This window comes from Phocoena sinus, chromosome 6, assembly GCF_008692025.1.
Source record: "Phocoena sinus isolate mPhoSin1 chromosome 6, mPhoSin1.pri, whole genome shotgun sequence".
In the NCBI taxonomy this organism is placed as follows: domain Eukaryota; kingdom Metazoa; phylum Chordata; class Mammalia; order Artiodactyla; family Phocoenidae; genus Phocoena; species Phocoena sinus.
This window is the reverse complement of record NC_045768.1, coordinates 84,862,756-84,882,189: the sequence shown is the minus strand read 5'-3', so window position 1 is coordinate 84,882,189 and position 19,434 is coordinate 84,862,756. Positions and strand designations below refer to the sequence as shown.

Genomic DNA, 19,434 nt, shown 5'->3' with positions numbered 1-19,434 from the left:
TATCAATAAGACAACAAATAACAAGTGTTGGCAAGGAGGTGGAGAAAAGGGAACCCTCCTGCACTGTTGGTTGGAATGTAAATTGGTGCAGCCACTATGGAGAACCGTATGGAGGTTCCTCAAAAAAATTAAAAATAGAACTACCATATGATCCAGCAGTTCCACTGCTGGGTGTTTATCCTAAGAAAACAAAAACACTGATTTGAAAAGATATATGCACCCCTGTGTTCATTGCAGCATTATTCACAATAGTCAAGATATGGAAGCAACCTAAGTGCCCATCAGTAGATGAATGGATAATGAAGATGTGGTGTATACATACAGTGGGATACTATTCAGCCGTAAAAAAGAATGAAGTCAGGCTTCCCTGGTGGCGCAGTGGTTGAGAGTCCGCCTGCCGATGCAGGGCACACGGGTTCTTGCCCCGGTCCGGGAAGATCCCACATGCCGCAGAGTGGCTGGGCCCGTGAGCCGTGGCCGCTGAGCCTGTGCATCCGGAGCCTGTGCTCCTCAACGGGAGAGGCCACAACAGTGAGAGGCCCGCGTACCGCCAAAAAAAAAAAAAAAAAAAGTTGAATTGCTGGAGCAGAAGTTGGACATATATATTATTACATTTTTATTAGCTCTTTCTGCCTTGCTCACCAAATGTGGTCCTGCTGTTGTTGTCTTTTTCTTTCGGCACCTTCCTGGCCTGTTCCTTTTTCACCAGCCACAGCCCATTGGATGCAGGGAGAAGCCTGGTACAGTGAAGTGCACCCATTGCTAGGGCAGCGGCTGATCAGTCAGGTTCTCTGTCTTGATAATTTGAACCAAATCTCACAGACTGATCACTTGATGGTAAACACTTCAAATGAGACTTCAGATGATTCTTGGAGATTGAACTGTCATTTTCATTTTCTTTCTTTTCTGCATTCCTGTCTGTTGCATAAATAGGTGTGGTTGAGACTGTTTGCATAGATGCTATTATGCAAGTTAACTGGGTGGAAGCTCATTTCCTGAGTTATATATAAGTAGGAATATTCAGCTTTGTTTTAAAACAAAAAAATGATTGTGTATGAGTCAGGCTTAAGTAAATGTCAAAAAGTTGTCTTTTTCTTAATTATCAAAATGTTGTTGTAGACAATTTTGAAAATATAAAAAGAAAATCAAAATCACCTGTAATTCCATCACTCAGAGATTAACCACTGGGAACCTTCCACCCCCTTTTAAAAAATACACATTACACTCCAGCTTTTATAAATTATGGTTGCAGTCAAGCTTTTTAAATGTAGTGTGCCATGAAGATTGTAGATAAAGTGGGTTCTTTAAATGATAAACGTGTTTGAACACACGTAGTTTCCACACGTCATTTAAAAAGACCCAGAAACTCTTGGCTTACTCTGCATTGTTATCTTAGGCGTATTGAGGTGACCCCCCCTTAGGGAGGAAGGCAAGGGTATAATTCCAGATAAGAGGATTCTTCATAAATGTTTGCTGAAGGGACTTCTGTAGACTGCCTTGGCGTCTAGTTGGCATGGGGACCATGTTTTCTGTAGACTGCCTTGGCGTCTAGTTGGCATGGGGACCATGTTTTGAGTGTGAAGGTCTGCGTTTGAGTCAGGTGAACAGGATTATACATGTGTTGTCCTGTTAGTTATTATTGGATAACAAATTGCCCCCAAACACAGTGGTTTAAAACCGTGACAGACGTTTATTTTGCTCATAATCTGCACTTTGGGAGGGCCCAGAGGGAACAACTTGTCTCTACTCCACGCTCCACATTCTGGGGTGCTTTTTTTTTTTTTTTTTAATATTTATTTATTTATTTGGTTGCATCGGGTCTTAGTTGCGGAAGGCGGGTTCTTAGTTGTGGCATGCAATCTCTTAGTTGCGACATGCATGTGGGATCTAGTTCCGTGACCAGGGATTGAACCCGGGCCCCCTGCGTTGGGAGCCCGGAGTCTTATCCACTGCGCCACCAGGGAAGTCCCTGGGGTGCTTTGAAGGCTTGGGGTGGAGTTGTCTGAGGGTTCCTCACTCGTGTGTCTGGCAGTCAGGGACCCTACACGTGGCTTTTCCATGTGGCTGGCGGCTTCCTCGAAGCATGGAGGCTGGGTTCCCAGGGCAACGATACCAACAAACGGAGAGGGAGCAAGCAATTCAGGAGTTTCCCAGGGCTGCCAGGACAAATGCCACAAACTGGATGGCTTAAAACGGAAGTTTGTTGTCTCATGGTTCTGGAGGCCGCAAGTCCAAAATCAGGGTGTCAGCAGGGCCATGCTGCCTCAAAGCCTCTAGGGGAGGACCCTTCCTTGGCTCTTGTAGTAGATTCTGGTGTTTGCTGGTGGTTTCTGACATTCCTTGACCTTCAGGTGCCTCACTCCAGTCTCTGCCTCTATCTTCCCTCTGTGTCTCTGTACCTTCACCTCTTCTCTTTAGTCATACTGATTCAGGGCCCCACCCCCCTGACTTCACTACAGCTTACATCTGCACAGACCCTGTTTCTAAATGAGGTTGTGAACAGGTTCATTAGCAGGTTCTGGGTGGACGTGAATTTGGGGCTACAGTATTCAACCCTGTACACCTTTCGCTGGCTGAGCCTCAGAAGTCTGCAGGGTCACTTCCTGTGCCTTAGTTAGAAGCAGGTCACTAAGGCCAGACCAGATGAAAGGATCGGGAATTAGACTCCATTTTGGGGAGCAGTGTCAAGAACTTGAGGGGATTTTTTTTTTTTTTTTTTTTTTTTTGTGGTACGCGGGCCTCTCACTGTTGTGACCTCTCCCGTTGTGGAGCACAGGCTCCGGACGCGCAGGCTCAGTGGCCATGGCTCACGGGCCCAGCCTCTCCGTGGCATGTGGGATCTTCCCAGACTGGGGCACGAACCCGTGTCCCCTGCATCGGCAGGCGGACTCTCAACCACTGCGCCACCAGGGAAGCCCCTTGAGGGGATATTTTTAAACCACCACATTTGTGTGGGTACAAATAATCCTCACATAAGCACCCAGTGAAATACTATTTTCTTTGTACGGGTGTGTAGGTGTATACCTATAAAACAAGTTTTTAAGGGTCCTCAGTGGAATCAGAGCCCCAGGTTGTAGTTAGTTTTGGCAAAAGCTAATGGAGGGTCTCTTGTACAGGTCTGCGTGGACGCCTGAGGATGGCACAGAATGGTTGAATTCATTCTTTTCCTCTTGGCAGAATGCCAGTTAATGTTTGTAGGTCTGAAGGCTTACCAAGATCTTGGGTAGCCTCCAGACTTAGTTGCTGCCCTGTAGCCACGTGGTGGCCCTAAAGGCATTTGAGGGACTGATTACCTAATATCTGAGATGGTTGAGGGAGAAGTCTGGGAGACCCTGAATTACCGAGTAGCACTTTGTCCAGGGCAGGCTGAACGTCCTGCTGTTGTGTTCATTCTCACTTGCCGGAAGTGGGAGTCAGAAATAGCTTCGTTTGCCATAGTTTTGTTTGGGACGTTCTTTCTAGGACGGTTTCTTGCAGCCATTTGTCTGCTATGGCATATTGAGTCTTTTCACTTATTTGTTAAAATATGTAAATTAACACTGGGTAGTGCAAAGAAAATCGTTTGAGTAACATTTCATTTGTGGTGGAAATATGGTTCCTGTGTGGTTCCTGACCTAAAAGAAGAAAGATGGTGAAGCGGAAGGGTGGAAGAGGGGACGCTGGCGACACGTTAACTGTTTTGTGTCCAGGAAGAGGAAATCTTAAATAGAAGAGGCAGCTGGGAAGGTGGAGGGAGGACGGGCCCGCATTCCACTTGCCTTGGCCCCCCGCTGTCACCCACTTGTGTGACCTGCGCCCCCGTCGAGGTGGCCTGTCACAGCTGCCGGTTTGTCCTCTCTCGCACGGTGACGCGGGGCATGAAGGGGCTCTGGAAGGCGTTATTTGAAGTGTGTGGTGGGAAAATATCCTGTGTTTCTGGGGCTTTCCTGTTGTGAGTGACGGGTAGTGTGGAGGGGTGAGTGTTGGGGCCAGGAGAACCCCAGGTGTGTGCCTCCTGGTTCCTGTGTGGTGTTTGGACCTGGGCTGGGGCTGCTTCCCTCGGTCGCAGCAGCGTTGGTTTCTATGAGTGACTTCTGTAAGATTCTGCCTCTTGAAGAGGAAACAACAAGCGTTAAGAAGTCTGGCCTTTTGTCCTGCTTTAGAGTTCCCAAAATGCTTCCACACGTGTGAACACATGTCATTTCTCAACGTGCCAGCCTGGGAGACAGGCACTGTCACCTCTGAGATGGAGGCAAGGACTGACCCCCTGAGAGGTAACCCGGCTCGGGGGGCCTGCAGAGTGGCCGGCGGGGGCAGGGCCGGGCCCGGGTTGCTGGTTCTTTCCATCCGTTTGGCCTCACCACACTGAATTTTCAAACAGCAGGACACAGTTCTGAGTGTTCCAGTTTCTTCTTTCTGGGCCAGCCTTTCTTCCGTAGCTGGGAACAATGATGATTTTCTTCCAGACAGTGGGTTTTCTTAGGGAATCAGAGTGGACTTGTGCAGATAAAAGTAGTTTTTTTGATTTTTATCACCTTTTACCCCTGTGGTTGACTGAAGAATCAAGGGTTCTAAAATAGCTTTTCTGTTTTTATTCCCATTAGTTCTCCATGTCCATTTCTATCCATCTGTTCAGTATTTATTCTGCCAGGTGCTGGCCTTGAACCCTGTGGTGGACCAGGCCGGGCCCTTTGTCTGTGCACTTACCGTCGAATGCAGCAGAAAGATGAGTTAATGGGTCTATCGGTGTCGATTTTTAAGCAGAAAGGATTTAGTACAGGGAAGCAGGTGACTATAGAAAGGTGGGAAGGTCTGGAGGAGCAGCCCCGGGCCAGGGACGGCTCCTGGGGCACCAGGCGGGACTGGCCCCAAAGGCTTGCTCCCTGTGCCCGACCTAGAGCTGGACGGGAGGCCGCTGCTGCCCCTCTAGCTCAGAGCCAGGGTCCCCATGCCTTGCTGCATTCTGCACCTCCAGCGCCCTCACCCTGTTCAGCATTCCAGTCACAAGTGAACACCTCTGATCTGAATCTAAATCCTGCTGGGAACGAATCTGAAAAACGTGCATTAGCCTTTGCCATTCAGGAGGGCACAGTAAGTAAGAGCTACATGCTTCAGACGCCTAGTGCATCTTCCACCAGGCAGGTGGAGCGGGGTGTCTGCACGCTGTGTGAGTCACTGTGTGAGGAGAGCTGTCTCAGGTGTCACCTGGAAGCGACAGGTGAATGTGTCCCTCCCCGGGTGCAGGGACAGCACCTGGTGGCTGGGCGTAGAGAGAGTGGGGTTGGACGCAGAGTAGAGAGGGGTGCAGGGGTCCTAAGAAGAGGATCTTTTTTAAGTCACTAGGGGGTTTGGACTTGAGTTCGAGGACAGGGGAACCATCACAGGGTTCAAGCTGTAGATCAAGGCTGTCAGATCAGACCTGGGGGTTTAAAGGCAGGCCCAGGCCCCTGGGGGAGTGTGCTTAGGGTAGGGAGCTGGGCAGAGAGGAGGCAGACCACTCAGGCATCTCTTGAAATATCTGATGCAGACATGTTGCTGAGCTGAATTGAGGTAGGAGTGGAATGAATTCTGTAAAGTGAGCATGTTCGAGAGACGGCCAGGAGGAAGAGTGGACAGGCCTGGGTGGCAGGTGGCATGGGGAGAGGGGAGGGACAGGTCTGTATAGAGGCAGAAAGGGGAAGCAGGTGAAAGCAATCCACCAAACATCTGTTTCCTGAGAAAAAGTGTTTCGGAAGACTCCGTGTTTTCAGGTAAATACTCTTAGTCTGCTGCTTGAATGTAGCCTTCAAAGACAGCTTTGTGATTAAACTCAAGTAATTTACCCCCCACCATTAAAAGGAAAAAAGAGTGTTTGTTAGGAGAAACCGCAAAACACATTTTCTGGGGTCTGTTGTGGTTGGTGCTGGACGTCAGGAGAAACTAAGGGAGAAGCTTACTTGGTTCAAGACCCAATGAGATGTCACAGTACGTCCTGGGTTAGCTCCATGGGGAGGGTGGTATCTTGCCTTCCCGTCTGTGAATTGCCCCTGACCGTCTCGGATGAGCAGGTGGGCATGCGTTTTCTGTGCTCTGCTCTCCTGTGTCCACAGGCAGGGAAACAAGCCCTGCAAAGGTGCTCGCTCTCCGCTCGGCTTCTTCCTACAGGGAAGAGCCTTTCCACCAGCATCTCCGTGCTCCTCGGGAGCGGGGTGAGGGGCGCCCCCCGGGTGGCTTTTGTCTGGTTCTCCCCTCCTCACACTTCCCCAGCCCTCTGTTCTTCTAACCCAGCGCTGCAGGACAGCGTTGATGTGAAATACAAAAAGGGTCTTTGACCAGCTGTCTTTGCACGTATTTCCCTTTGGTGCTGATGAGTGAGATCCGCTGTTTCTTGTTTAAAACAGTGTGGGATGTGTTAGGAGCGCTGGCTGCAGCCCTGGATCCATGCACTTAGTTCAGTTTTCTCTCTAGTCCCCAAGTGTCTGTGTACACCCTGCTTGCGGAAAGTTAGAACTTCCCAAACTGTGGCCTCTCCCACCGGGGAGGGCGAGTTGTTGGGATTCCCATTTGGGAACAGGAAAACCGGCGCCCGCGGAAGGGGCTGAGCCCGGCTCCTCCCGCGGCCTGTGCGGGTGGGTCAGGAGGAGGCTGGACCCCACGCTGCTGGCGGCAGGGGCGCTTCCAGGCCGGTTAAGGACAGCCAGGGAGCGATTGGATTGCTGAGGCCGTACGTGCTGCCATCAGTGCTTTTCTCCCACTGAGAGCACGGAGGAAGATTTTCCAGCTCCAGCCCCTGTGTGGGCAGCTCTCCAGTTGTGCCTGTCCTGGTGAGGGCTGGGGCGCGGTGCTGAGGAGGGGCACCCCAAGTGGGCTGCTCCAGGGGAAGGGCTCCAAGTCCCCTGGCAGCTGATGACAGACCATCAGGGTCTGCGCGCTGAGAAGGACGCCGTTCCGCCTGAGAGCCAGCTGCTAGACAGGCGGCAAAGAACCATCTGGGGTTCCTGCTGCCTGCCCTGTTTGGGTCCTCCTGGCAGTTCTCTGTGACCCAGGTCATGGTGGGCTAGATGCTGGGCGGCCTGTGACATGGGAGGCAGTTACCCCAGGTTCTCAGTGAGGGCAGTCTCAGTTTGCTCCCACCCCTCCCCTCCCCTCCCCTCCCCTCCGCCCCTCCCTTCCCCTCCCCTCCCCTCCCCTCCCCTCCCCTCCCCTCCCCTCCCCTCCCCTCCCCTCCCCTCCCCTCCCCTCCCCTCTGCTCCCCTTCTCCTCCCTCCCCATCTCTCCCCTCCCCTTCTCCTCCTCTCCCCTCCGCCTCCTCTCCCCTCCTCCTCCTCTCCCCTCCTCCTCCTCTCCCCTCCTCCTCCTCTCCCCTCCTCCTCCTCTCCCCTCCTCCTCCTCTCCCCTCCTCCTCCTCTCCCCTCCCCTCCCCTCCCCTCCCCTCTGCTCCCCTTCTCCTCCCTCCCCATCTCTCCCCTTCTCCTCCTCTCCCCTCCCCTCCTCTCCCCTCCCCTCCTCTCCTCCTCCTCTCCCCTCCTCCTCCTCTCCCCTCCTCTCCCCTCCTCTCACCTCCCCTCTCCTCCCCTCCCCTCCTCTCCCCTCGCCTCCCTTCCTCCCCCTCCCCTTCCCTCCTCTTCCCTCCCCTCCTCTCCCCTCCTCTCCCCTCCTCTCCCCTCCTCTCCCCTCCTCTCCCCTCCTCCCCCGTCCTCTCCTCTCCCCTCCTCCTCCTCTCCTCTCCCCTCCTCCTCCTCTCCTCTCCCCTCTTCTCCGCTCCTCTCCCCTCATCTCCCCTCCTCTCCCCTCCCCTCCTCTCCCCTGCTCTCCCCTCCCCTCCTTTACCCCACTCCTCTCCCCTCCTCTCCCCCTTCTCCCCTCCTCTCCCCTCCCCTCTTCTCCCCTCCTCTCCCCTCCTGTCCCCTCCTCTCCCCTCCCCTCCCTTCATCTACCCTCCTCCTCCTCTCCTCTCCCCTCCTCTCCCCTCTTCTCCCCTCCTCTCTCCTCCTCTCCCCTCCCCTCCCCTCCCCTCCCCTCCTTTCCCCTCCCTTCCCCTCCCCTCCTCACCCCTCCTCTCCCCTCCTCTCCCCTCCTCCTCCTCTCCTCTCCCCTCCTCTCCCCTCCCCTCCTCTCCCCTCCTCCTCTCCCCTCTTCTCCCCTCTTCTCCCCTCTTCTCCCCTCCTCTCCCCTCCCCTCCCCTCCCCTCCTCTCCCCTCCTCTCCCCTCCCCACCCCTCCTCTCCCCTCCTCCTCCTCCTCCCCTCCTCTCCCCTCCCCTCCCCTCCTCTCCCTCCCCTCCTCCTCCTCTCCTCTCCCCTCTTCTCCGCTCCTCTCCCCTCATCTCCCCTCCTCTCCCCTCCCCTCCCCACCCCTCCTCTCCTCTCCTCCTCCCCTCCTCTCCCCTCCCCTCTCCTCCTCTCCTCTCCCCTCCCCTCCTCTCCCCTCCTCTCCCCTCCTCTCCCCTCCCCTCCCCTCCCCTCCTCTCCCTTCCCCTCCCTTCCCCTCCCCTCCTCACCCCTCCTCTCCCCTCCTCCTCTCCTCTCCCCTCCTCTCCCCTCCCCTCCCCTCCTCTCCCCTCCTCCTCTCCTCTCCCCTCTTCTCCCCTCCTCTCCCCTCCTCTCCCCTCCCCTCCTCTCCCCTCCTCCCCCCTGCTCTCCCCTCCCCTCCTTTACCCCACTCCTCTCCCCTCCTCTCCCCTCCTCTCCCCTCCCCACCCCTCCTCTCCCCTCCTCCTCCTCCCCCCTCCTCTCCCCTCCCCTCCCCTCCTCTCCCCTCCCGTCCCCTCCTCTCCCTCCCCTTCTCCTCCTCTCCCCTCCTCTCCCCTCCTCCCCCTCCTCCCCCCCTCCTCTCCCCTCCTCTCCCCTCCTCTCCCCTCCTCTCCCCTCCTCTCCCCTCCTCCTCCTCCTCCCCTCCTCTCCCCTCCCCACCCCTCCTCTCCCCTCCTCCTCCTCCTCCCCTCCTCTCCCCTCCCGTCCCCTCCTCTCCCCTCCCCTCCTCTCCCTCCCCTTCTCCTCCTCTCCTCTCCCCTCCTCTCCATTCCCCTCCTCTCCCCTCCCGTCCCCTCCTCTCCCCTCCCCTCCTCTCCTCTCCCCTCCTCCTCCTCTCCTCTCCCCTCTTCTCCGCTCCTCTCCCCTCATCTCCCCTCCTCTCCCCTCCCCTCCCCACCCCTCCTCTCCCCTCCTCTCCTCTCCCCTCCTCTCCCCTCCTCTACCCTCCTCCTCTCCTCTCCCCTCTTCTCCCCTCCTCTCCCCTCTTCTCCCCTCCTCTCCCCTCTTCTCCCCTCCTCTCCCCTCCTCTCCCCTCCTCTCCCCTCCTCTCCCCTCCTCTCCCCTCCCCTCATCTCCCCTCCCCTCATCTCCCCTCCTCTCCCCTCCTCTCCCCTCCTCCCCCTGCTCTCCCCTCCCCTTCTTTACCCCACTCCTCTCCCCTCCTCTCCCCTCTCTCCCCTCCCCACCCCTCCTCTCCCCTCCTCCTCCTCCTCCCCCCCTCCTCTCCCCTCCACTCACCTCCTCTCCCTCCCCTTCTCCTCTCCTCTCCCCTCCTCTCCATTCCCCTCCTCTCCCCTCCTTTCCCCTCCTTTCCCCTCCTCTCCCCTCCCCTCCCTTCATCTACCCTCCTCCTCCTCTCCTCTCCCCTCCTCTCCCCTCCCCTCCCCTGCCCTCCCCTCCTCTCCCTTCCCCTCCCCTCCCATCCCCTCCCGTCCCCTCCTCTCCCCTCCTCCTCCCCTCCCCTCCCCTCCCCTCCTCTCCCCTCCTCTCCCCTCTTCCCCTTTCTTCTCCCCCTCCTTCCCTCATCGTCCAGTGGACAGTTTTCGTGTAGACATGTGTTCTCTTGAGGATATACCTAGCAGTAGAATTACTGGGTCATATGATAACCGTTCAGCTGTTTGAGGAGCTGCCAAATTGTTTTCCTCAGCGTCTACACCATTTTACACTTCCCTCAACTTGGTCTGAGGGTTCCACGTTCTCCACCTCCTTGCAGTACTTGTTATTTTCCTTTCGTTTGTTTGTTTTTCTTGTAGCCATTCTAGTGTTGTGACGTGGTACCTTCTCATTTTGATTTGCATTTCTCTAATGACGCTGAGCATCTTTCATGTACTTTTGGCCATCTGTGTATCTTCTTTGGGGAAATGTCTATTCAAACCCTTTGCCTACCTGTTTCTTTTTACTTAATTGAATGTAACTGCTAGAGAATTCAAAATTCCCATATCTGACTGACATTATGTTTCCCTTGGGTAGCATTGCTTTGGGAGATTTTGAAACTGATGAGGGGTAAAAAAACTCCCGTGCATACTTCATATTCTTCCCTTCATTCTTAATGTCATTCACCGGTCACGAAGCTTAAACTCTTCTTTTTGAGGTTCATCTCCCAGAGCATTAACAGGAATGTCATTACAAAGAAGTTATCCAGGCACCTGATCGCGGGGGGGTTGACAAGGGCTAGATTGTTTGAGGGTCATCTTTAGTAAGGCTTAAGATGGACCCACATCTTGAAAACAGGTTGGTTATTTTAATGAGCCAAACAAGCACAGCAGTAAAGGTCACCTTCTCTTTTCTATAACGTGATGAGCCTCACACTTCCAGTGAGCTTTTCAAAAGTTAGCATTTTAACAGATTTAGTCATTTGTGTCTTACTGAGCTTTTCAGAACATGATAATCTACTGTAGATTTATTGTTTTGGAAATTTACTATGACGCGTTGAGGTTATTTTCTTAGGAATCTAATGGAGAAATAGTTTGATCAGATATACTTATTTCCTGCCTAGAATAGAATGGTTATAATACATTTGTTTGTGGGTGATTCATTCCGAGGTGTTCTGAGCTTAGTGTCCAGTTAAACTCTGGTGGCACTTCCTTGTCTGCTGCTGAGAGTTTCCAGGGGACGGGTCACACACACCAGGAAGTACAACTCCCCCAAAGTCTCTCTGCACCAAAATGCGAAAGTCAACTGGGTTGTTTAGAGTACAATACGTAATTCATTTAAAAATAATTTTGTTTAATGCAGGTGTTTCTTCCTTTATATTGAACCCCCCGAAAAGCTAGAAGCATTTTCCTAAAAATGATTCAAGATTTTCAGTAAATATAAAACTGCAGATATAAAGATATTGCTGGCATTTTATGGTTCTTTTCTCATTTACTTACGTGGAGACTGTATTTTTCCATGCATCCGTAAGTAGGCGGGGGAAGATAACTAAAATGTATTTTGTTTGGAAGAATAAAGTCACGTGGGAGACAGAAATATCTTCAGATGTTTCAAATTGCAGCAATTCCTGAGCCCTCAGGCAGTTGCAAACTCTAATAAGAATTTTTTGGGTGGGGCTGAGGGGAATGAGTGGAGAAGGGGCAAGTAAGATTGCCATAATTGTTGTAGAAATGACTTGCCCAGGAGAGACTGGCTTTCGAGATTATCAGCATGTAATCATTTAAGTGCTCCTTTTCTTTTTTTTTTACATCTTTATTGGAGTATAATTGCTTTACAATGGTGTGTTAGTTTCTGCTTTATAACAAAGTGAATCAGTTATACATATACATATGTCCCCATATCTCTTCCCTTTTGCATCTCCCTCCCTCCCACCCTCCCTATCCCACCCCTCTGTGGTCACAAAGCACCGAGCTGATCTCCCTGTGCTATGCGGCTGCTTCCCACTAGCTATCTATTTTACGTTTGGTAGTGTATATATGTCCATGCCTCTCTCTCGCTTTGTCACAGCTTACCCTTCCCCCTCCCCATATCCTCAAGTCCATTCTCTAGTAGGCTTGTGTCTTTATTCTTGTCTTACCCCTAGGTTCTTCATGACATTTTTTTTTAAAATTCCATATATATGTGTTAGCATACGGTATTTGTCTTTCTCTTTTTGACTTACTTCACTCTGCATGACAGTCTCTAGGTCCATCCACCTCATTACAAATAGCTCAATTTCATTTCTTTTTATGGCTGAGTAATATTCCATTGTGTATATGTGCCACATCTTCTTTATCCTTTCATCCGATGATGGGCGCTTAGTCCATCTCCAGGCTATTGTAAATAGAGCTGCAATGAACATTGTGGTACATGACTCTTTTTGAATTATGGTTTTCTCAGGGTATATGCCCAGGAGTGGGATTGCTGGGTCATATGGTAGTTCTATTTGTAGTTTTTTAAGGAACCTCCATACTGTTCTCCATAGTGGCTGAACCAATTCACATTCCCACCAGCAGTGCAAGAGGGTTCCCTTTTGTCCACACCCTCTCCAGCATTTATTGTTTCTAGACTTTTTGAAGATGTGAGATGATATCTCATTGTAGTTTTGATTTGCATTTCTCTGATCCTTTTATTTTTCTGTTCTGTTTCAGCACTGTCGTGCAGAGGGAAGGTGGTTTTGATATCCATGCAAGGTGGAAATTGAAGTGTGCAGTTCAGTTGTGTTAAATACATTCATATTGTTGTGCTGCAAATGTCTGGAACTTTTTCGTCTAGCAACACTGAGCCTTTACGCCCATTAAACCGTAGTCCGTCCCCTCCACCTACCCGTCCCCCCCTCCTCCCCTCCCCCACCCTTGGCAGCCACCTTTCTACTTCACGTTTTCATGATTCCATCTGCTTTAGACACTGCTTGTGAATAGAATCATACAGTACTTGCCCATCTGTGACTGGCTTAGCCTGATGTCCTCAAGGTTCACCGGTGGTGTAGCATGTGACATTCTTTCTTTTTAAAGGCCATGTTCTCTTCCACTGTATGTATATGCCACATTTTCTTTATCCATTCATCCATTGAGGGACACCTGGGTTGCTTCGATTCTTGACTAGTGTGAATAATGCTGCTGTGAACATGGGTGCAGATATCTCTTCAAGATCCTGCTTTGTGTTCTTTTGAATATATACCCCAAAGTGGGACCTCTGTGTCTTAGGGCGATCTTTTGCCTTTTTTTTTTTTTTTTTTTTTTTTTTTATGGTACGCGGGCCTCTCACTGTTGTGGCCTCTCCCGTCGCGGAGCACAGGCTCCGGACGCGCAGGCTCAGCGGCCATGGCTCACGGGCCCAGCCGCTCCACGGCATGTGGGATCTTCCCGGACCGGGACACGAACCCATGTCCCCTGCATCGGCAGGCGGACTCTCAACCACTGCGCCACCAGGGAAGCCCTCTTTTGCCTTTTTAATTGAATGTGTGCAAACCTTGTCTGAGAGTAGCAGGACCTGCGAGCTGTGTGAATCTGATTCCCCGCTGGCCCACGCAGAATGTCCATAAACACTCTTCTTGATGATCTCTCCGTGAGAGATTAACTGTACAGATAGTATCACTGTGCCTTCTTTCCTGTTGTGCCAGGAAATGTTCCACATGCTCAGACCTCCTGAAATAAACACCAGAATCATTTGGCCAGATTGCACAGCTAGGCACTCACCCCTGGAAACACCTTCCTCCAGAAAGCTCCATCCAGGACGGAGGGCCGGACGGAGAGGTCCAGGAGGAAACAGAGGCACAGAAGGGTGAAGGCGGCGTGGTTGTCATTGTTCTCCTTTACCCAGGAATGAGACAGCAGCCTGTCTCCAAGTTACGGCCAGCAGGTTGACAAAACCTTGTTGATTATGACACAGTAAGAAACTTCCATGTTATGGCCCAGCGTGCACCTCTGTGTGTGTGTCCAGAGAGCATCACTCACCTGTGTGACGCGTGTTGGTATTTAACGTTCCGGTCCCCTCTGCTTCAGGTGCTTGTTTGCTTTTGCACTGGGTACAGTCACGGGATCGTTGTCCTGCTGGGGTTCACACCCCGCTTTGGCAAGTACGCAGTAAGGAAGAGTTCCGTGTCTGGGGCAGACCTGCCGGGCTCGGGCTCTGCCTGTTTGCTCTTGAGAAGGCCACGTGACCTTGAGTCTCTAAAGTCCACTGTGCCTCAGTTTCCTGTCCCCTACAGTGGGATCATATTGTGCCCCCTCACACAGCTGGTGTGAAGAGCCATGGGGCCACGGATGTGGGGCGCCCAGAGCGGCACCTGGCCCCACACTCACTTTTCTTACTTTTTACTGTTGTTCACTGTTATCCCGGGGCCTGTGTTGCTTCTTCCTCCTCTGTTGTCAGCATTCCCAGCTTTGTGTAACTAACTGGGAGTTAGTTCCTCTCCATCCTTGGAGCTCGCAGGGTCTGGATAGAAGGTCTTAGAACGTCAGAAGTTAAAATGGATCGGGAAGCTTCGCAGGCGGAGTGGTCGCTGAACCCCCGTTTCTTTTCCCCATCAGCTGTGCTGGAACTCAGTTTGCCTTCTGACTGAGACAGGGCTGCACCTGGGCTCCCCCAGAGAAAGGCCGGAGTTGCTGCTTCAGCCGGCGCGGAGCTGAAACAGGGCCGGGGAGCCGCCCGCCCGCCCCTTGCTTGGGTCGCAGGCGGGTGCTGGGACACAGGTGCTCTTCTCTCCGCAGGCGCAGAGGGCTCACAGCCCAGCGTGGGAGGGGGGCCGCTCCCCACCCTTTCTTCCACAGACGCATCTGTCAGGGCTCTTCTGAGTTGTCAGGTTGCCAGTGTTTCATTATGTGATTATCTTCCTTGCAGGCAGTTTTAGTGAATAACATCACCACCAGCGAGAGGCTCATCAGAACCTTGCAAGGTGAGTTCCACTCCCCCCAGACATCAGGCCTGTTAGGAGAAACCCACCTTTCCTCGGTCCTTTTCTAGGGTCGCTTAGCGCAGTCTAATGATGGGTGGTATTACAAGTCATTGGGTAACCTTTACTCTTTTTGCCTAACTATGTTTCCTTAAAGAGCTTTTCCTTTTCTGAGTTTACTGAATACATTGCAGGCTGTTACGTAGAGAATTCAGATTCTCGTTTTGTGATACATTATGAAATATATGTGTGTGTGATCTGTTTTATATATGTATATATATATATATATGGTATATGTATGCTCTCTTTTCATTAGGTCACCCAGAAATCAGATTTCCTTCATGAAATTTATATAAAAATGATCCAGCCTAGTTTAATTCCATTTCTTGGCTCTTCTTATTCAGTTTGGCAGCCAAGGTTTTTCTTTGGGCCCTTCTGAAGCTGCCGGGGGAGGCAGGGATGGGGTGAAGCCCCTCTGTGAGGTGTGACCGGAGGGGTCACAGGGTCCAGTGCAGCCTGAGAACCTGATGAAAGGAGCACTGGGGCCTCTGATCCCTGACCTGACCCTAGTCTCACCTTTGCCCCTAATTAAACTCCATCAGTGCCCTCAGCCTCAGTTTCCACCTCTAAGGCGGGAAGGTCAGTCTAGAACTGGGCTGTCCAGAATTGTAGCCACAAGCCCCCTGTGGCCAGCGAACATTTGAAATGTGGCTCATGGGACAGAAGAACTGGATTTTTAATTTTTGTTTAATTTTCGGCAATTTAAATTTAAAACTGATGCTTGACTCAGTTATTGGGAAACTTAAGTATCTTCGGGACAACTTGGGCATACCAATATCCTTTTTAACTGTAAATTTTATGAAATCTAAATTCAGATCAGATCAAGAATTCCCAATTCCTGTTTAACATCTGAATTGAGATGTGCTATAACTGTAAAATACACACCAGGTTTCAAAGACTTAGTATGAAAAAAGAATATAAAACATCTTATTCATAATTTCTTACATTAATTCTATGTTGCCATGGTAATATTTTGGATCTGTTGGGTTAAATGAAATATATTATTAAAATTAATTTCACCTGGTTTTATTTACTTTTTAAAAATGTGGTTGCTAGTAAATTTTAAGTGACCTGTGTGGTTTATAATATTATAGTTCTGTTTGACAGTGATGGTCTAGAATTCTAGTTCCAGATCAGCTTCTAAGAATATTAATAGGGGAAACTCAGAGATTCACTAAGTTTAAATGTGTTGCTTGACTGCCGGGGGCTTCTCAGAGCTGATGATCTGCTGGTCCGTCCTCAAGTAGGGCACAACAGCCTGCAGCCTTTGCTGTACTTAGTATTTTTTTTTTTTTTTGGCGGTACGCGGGCCTCTCACTGTCGCGGCCCCTCCCGCTGCGGAGCACAGGCTCCGGACGCGCAGGCCCAGCGGCCATGGCTCACGGGCCCAGCCGCTCCGCAGCATGTGGGATCCTCCCGGACTGGGGCACGAACCCGTGTCCCCTGCACCGGCAGGCGGACTCCCAACCGCTGCGCCACCAGGGAAGCCCTGGACTTCGTATTTTGAACGGCTTTAATCAGGTGTGATTGACGTACAGTAAACTACACATATTTAAATTTCACAGTGTGACAGAAGTTTTGACGTAAACGTACGGTTGAAGAAACCACCACAAAATCAACACAGTGAACAGATCCATCAGCCCAAGAAGTGTCTTTGTGCCCCTGGGTAATCCTCCCCAGGCCCCTCTGATCTGCTTTCCGTCCCTCTTAGATGAGTTTGTAATTTTTATAATTTTGTACACATGGAATCAGACGGCATATACCCTTTTTCGTCGGGCTTCTTGGACGCGGCATAATTATTTTGAGATTCACCCGTGCTGTTATGGCTGCCATAGTTCATTCCTTTTCATTGCTGAGGAGTATTCCATCGCCCCATGCTCGGTTTGATTATAGAATTTTTTTTTTTAAGTTAGGTCTGTTGAAGTATAATTTACACATGATAAAGTTTACCCATTTGCAGTGTACCTTTCTGTGTGTTCTGACACATGCACCTTCCCCTGGATACCAGAGTCAAGACACAGCTTGTGTCTGTCACTCCAGGAAGCCCCACCCACACCTGCCCTCACCTCAGCCTCAGGCACCCAGCGACCAGTTGTCCACCCCTGTAGTTTTGTCTTTTCAAGCATGGCATATAAATAAGTGCTTTTGAGATGCATCTCTGTTGCTGTGTGTATCAGCAGTTCATCGAATCCTTCACTTTTATTTAATTTGATCCCCCCCCTCCTGCCCCCCAGAGAGCCTTGTAGGTCTAGGGTTGTGAGGACAGACCTTGGGGAAACTCCAGTGTCTGTCCAGGGCCGTGTTTCAGGCCCTCGTTGCTGCCCTCGGCCCGTTCTGACGTCCCCTTTGTGGCAGCTTTTCCTTCTACCCCCCAGCTTGGCTCTTGGTCAGTGAGCTGCTGCTTTTTTTCTACAGAGCTTTTCCGAGCCAAGTCATCAGGGCAGTGGTGATGCGGCTGATGGATTTCCTCAAAGAAAGCTGTTGTTTCCCAGATAGGAGGGTCAGTGACTAAGTGCACATGGGGCCTCAGAGAATAACTGGGCTGTGACCAAATGACAGGATGCTGGCAGGTATCCTGGTAGCTGAGAACAGGGGGTGCAGCAGGAGTGGCTGCTTATCTGACTGGATGTCGAAATTAGTGTTTCACAGATCGAGGGATACGTCTTCTGGGGGCAGGAGACACAGTGGCGTGTGTGCCCTTGTGGGACAGTTCAGGGTTTATGATGTCTAGGAGAGAAATAGGTGGTTAGAACCTCCTGGTGCATTGTAAGGGTTGCAGGTCAAAAAGGAGATTTAGGAGAGATGTGTGAAAAGGAATCAAGGTGCTGGTTCCCATAGGATTGCACATCTTCTGGGCCGCTTCCAGGGCTGGGGTTGGGGAGGTTCCTGGGGAGGGGCTGTGCTCTCATCCCTTCCTCTTTCCCCTCCTTATTCTGTTGGTGCCACGGCCCATTGTGGGTGGGTTTTGGTGTGTCTGCTGTTGTCAGGATGGCCATGCCGGTGCCCTGTGTGATTTCGTGTCCTCCTCTCGGTTTAGACCAGTTAAAGGCCCTGCAGAAGAATTACGGCAGGCTGCAGCAGGATGTCCTTCAGTTTCAGAAGAACCAGACCAACCTGGAGAGGAAGTTCTCCTACGACCTGTAAGTGTGTCCACATCAAGTGTGTGCCACTCGGGGGGCTGACGTGTTTTAAGCGGAGGGCGGTGGACGGGGTGCAGCATGGTCTCCACTGGCCTTTTCTGTTATAGAGCATATAGGTCTCTGAGGAGAAGGTTCAGTCCCTTCTAGGAGTCATGTCCTTTAGACATAATGCATTTTATTTTTTAAGTGTCAGCAGTGCTTCGGAAAGCCCTGGAGAAGTGTTAGCCAGTGGGCTCCTCATACAAGAGGGCAGTTCTCCTTAGCAAGAAATGACTTAACTCAATATACCTGAAAATATGTAACTGAGAACTCTGTAAAGCGCAGGTGTGCTGGTTAAATCAATAGTCTAAAGCCTTTAAAAATGTGTTCCAAAAGTGCTCAGAAGTGACCTAAGTCAAACTCATAGAATAAAAGGAGTTTGGAATAATAATATAATGTATCACTGGGTGTTGGCATTGTGGGCATTTTGTTTTCTTGAGACTTTTAAGTGTCTTTCCAAATTTTTGCAGTGAGAATGGAGTACTTTTATTTTTTTTTAGCTTTATTGAAGTATGATTGACAAATAATCATTGCATGTATTTAAGGCATAAAAACATGATGTTTTGATATACCTATACATTGTGAAATGATACCCCCAATCAAGCTAATTAACCATCCATAGTCTCCCATCTTTACCTTTTTTGTGTCTATGGTGAGAACACTTGAGATCCACTTTCTTAGCAAATTGCAAGTATAAAACACATTATTATTAACTGTAGTCACCATGCTGTACATTAGATCTCTAGCGTATGGTTAGGACAATCTGTTATAAGCTGATGACTTTAGTCACGTACAAAAACTCTACACTTTACATATCACAGTCCTTCTGTGGTCAAAACAAAGCAATAAACTTTTTAAAAGTTGGGCTAAACCCATTAGTAAGATAGTAAAAACCAGTTTAGAGGGTAGCAAGTAAAGTTGTAGTCTATGTATTTTTCTCCCATTTTCTTCATAGCAACAGTATAACTCAAGTACAGGGACTTTGGGATTCTGAGACAACCAGCTCCCCTAACTCCACCCTCTTTTTTCTTTGACTTCTATTTAGTCCATGTCCAAGTTCATACAGAGTGTTTACATAATTGCAGTTGCCATTAAATTTTTTAATCATTTTTTTACTTTCTTGCATTATGTGTATTGAAAAATCCATTTTGTTTCCAAATATTAAATACTGCATAATGTGGAGGTACCAAATTCAATTCACCATTTCCCAATTGGATATTTAGATGAATTCTAAGCTTTGGTTATTATACATTGGCCTGACATCAATACATATAACTTTTAAAAGTTATTATTTTGGATTATTTCCTTCTAAAAAAGACTGGATTGTAGGTTTAGTGTGTCAGTTGGTATAAATCGCCAAATTGCCCTCTGAAAGGATTTTAGCCATCTGGTCAACAGCAGTGTAGGTGACCTCACACCTCCTCATAAGGATTCTGATGTCCTTCCACTCACCATGATATCCTTCTGATCACTTTAAAACTAAATACTACTAAAACCAGGAAGCCTCAAATACATAAATATGCAAAGGACATGTGCAAACAATGCAAAGGAAATGTCATTAGAAAACATGCATATGGAACCTTCTTCAGCTAAGCCAGTGGCTCTCAGTGGGTGGCAGTTTTGCTACCAGGAGACCTTGGGCAAGGTCCCAAGACATTTTTGGTTGTCACAACTCAGAG

At 50.2% G+C, this 19,434-nt stretch overlaps 1 protein-coding gene across 5 annotated transcripts in view; it reads left to right on the top strand.

Annotated features, from left to right (window-relative positions):
- GOLM1 (golgi membrane protein 1) overlaps positions 1-19,434 on the top strand; it is a 57,569-nt gene that overhangs the window by 17,749 nt on the left and 20,386 nt on the right. For all 5 annotated transcript variants that reach the window (XM_032634148.1, XM_032634146.1, XM_032634145.1 and 2 more), the window contains exons 4-5: positions 14,465-14,519; positions 17,614-17,716. In XM_032634148.1, the coding sequence (XP_032490039.1) occupies positions 14,465-14,519; positions 17,614-17,716 (158 nt within the window). The remainder of the gene's footprint in view (positions 1-14,464; positions 14,520-17,613; positions 17,717-19,434) is intronic.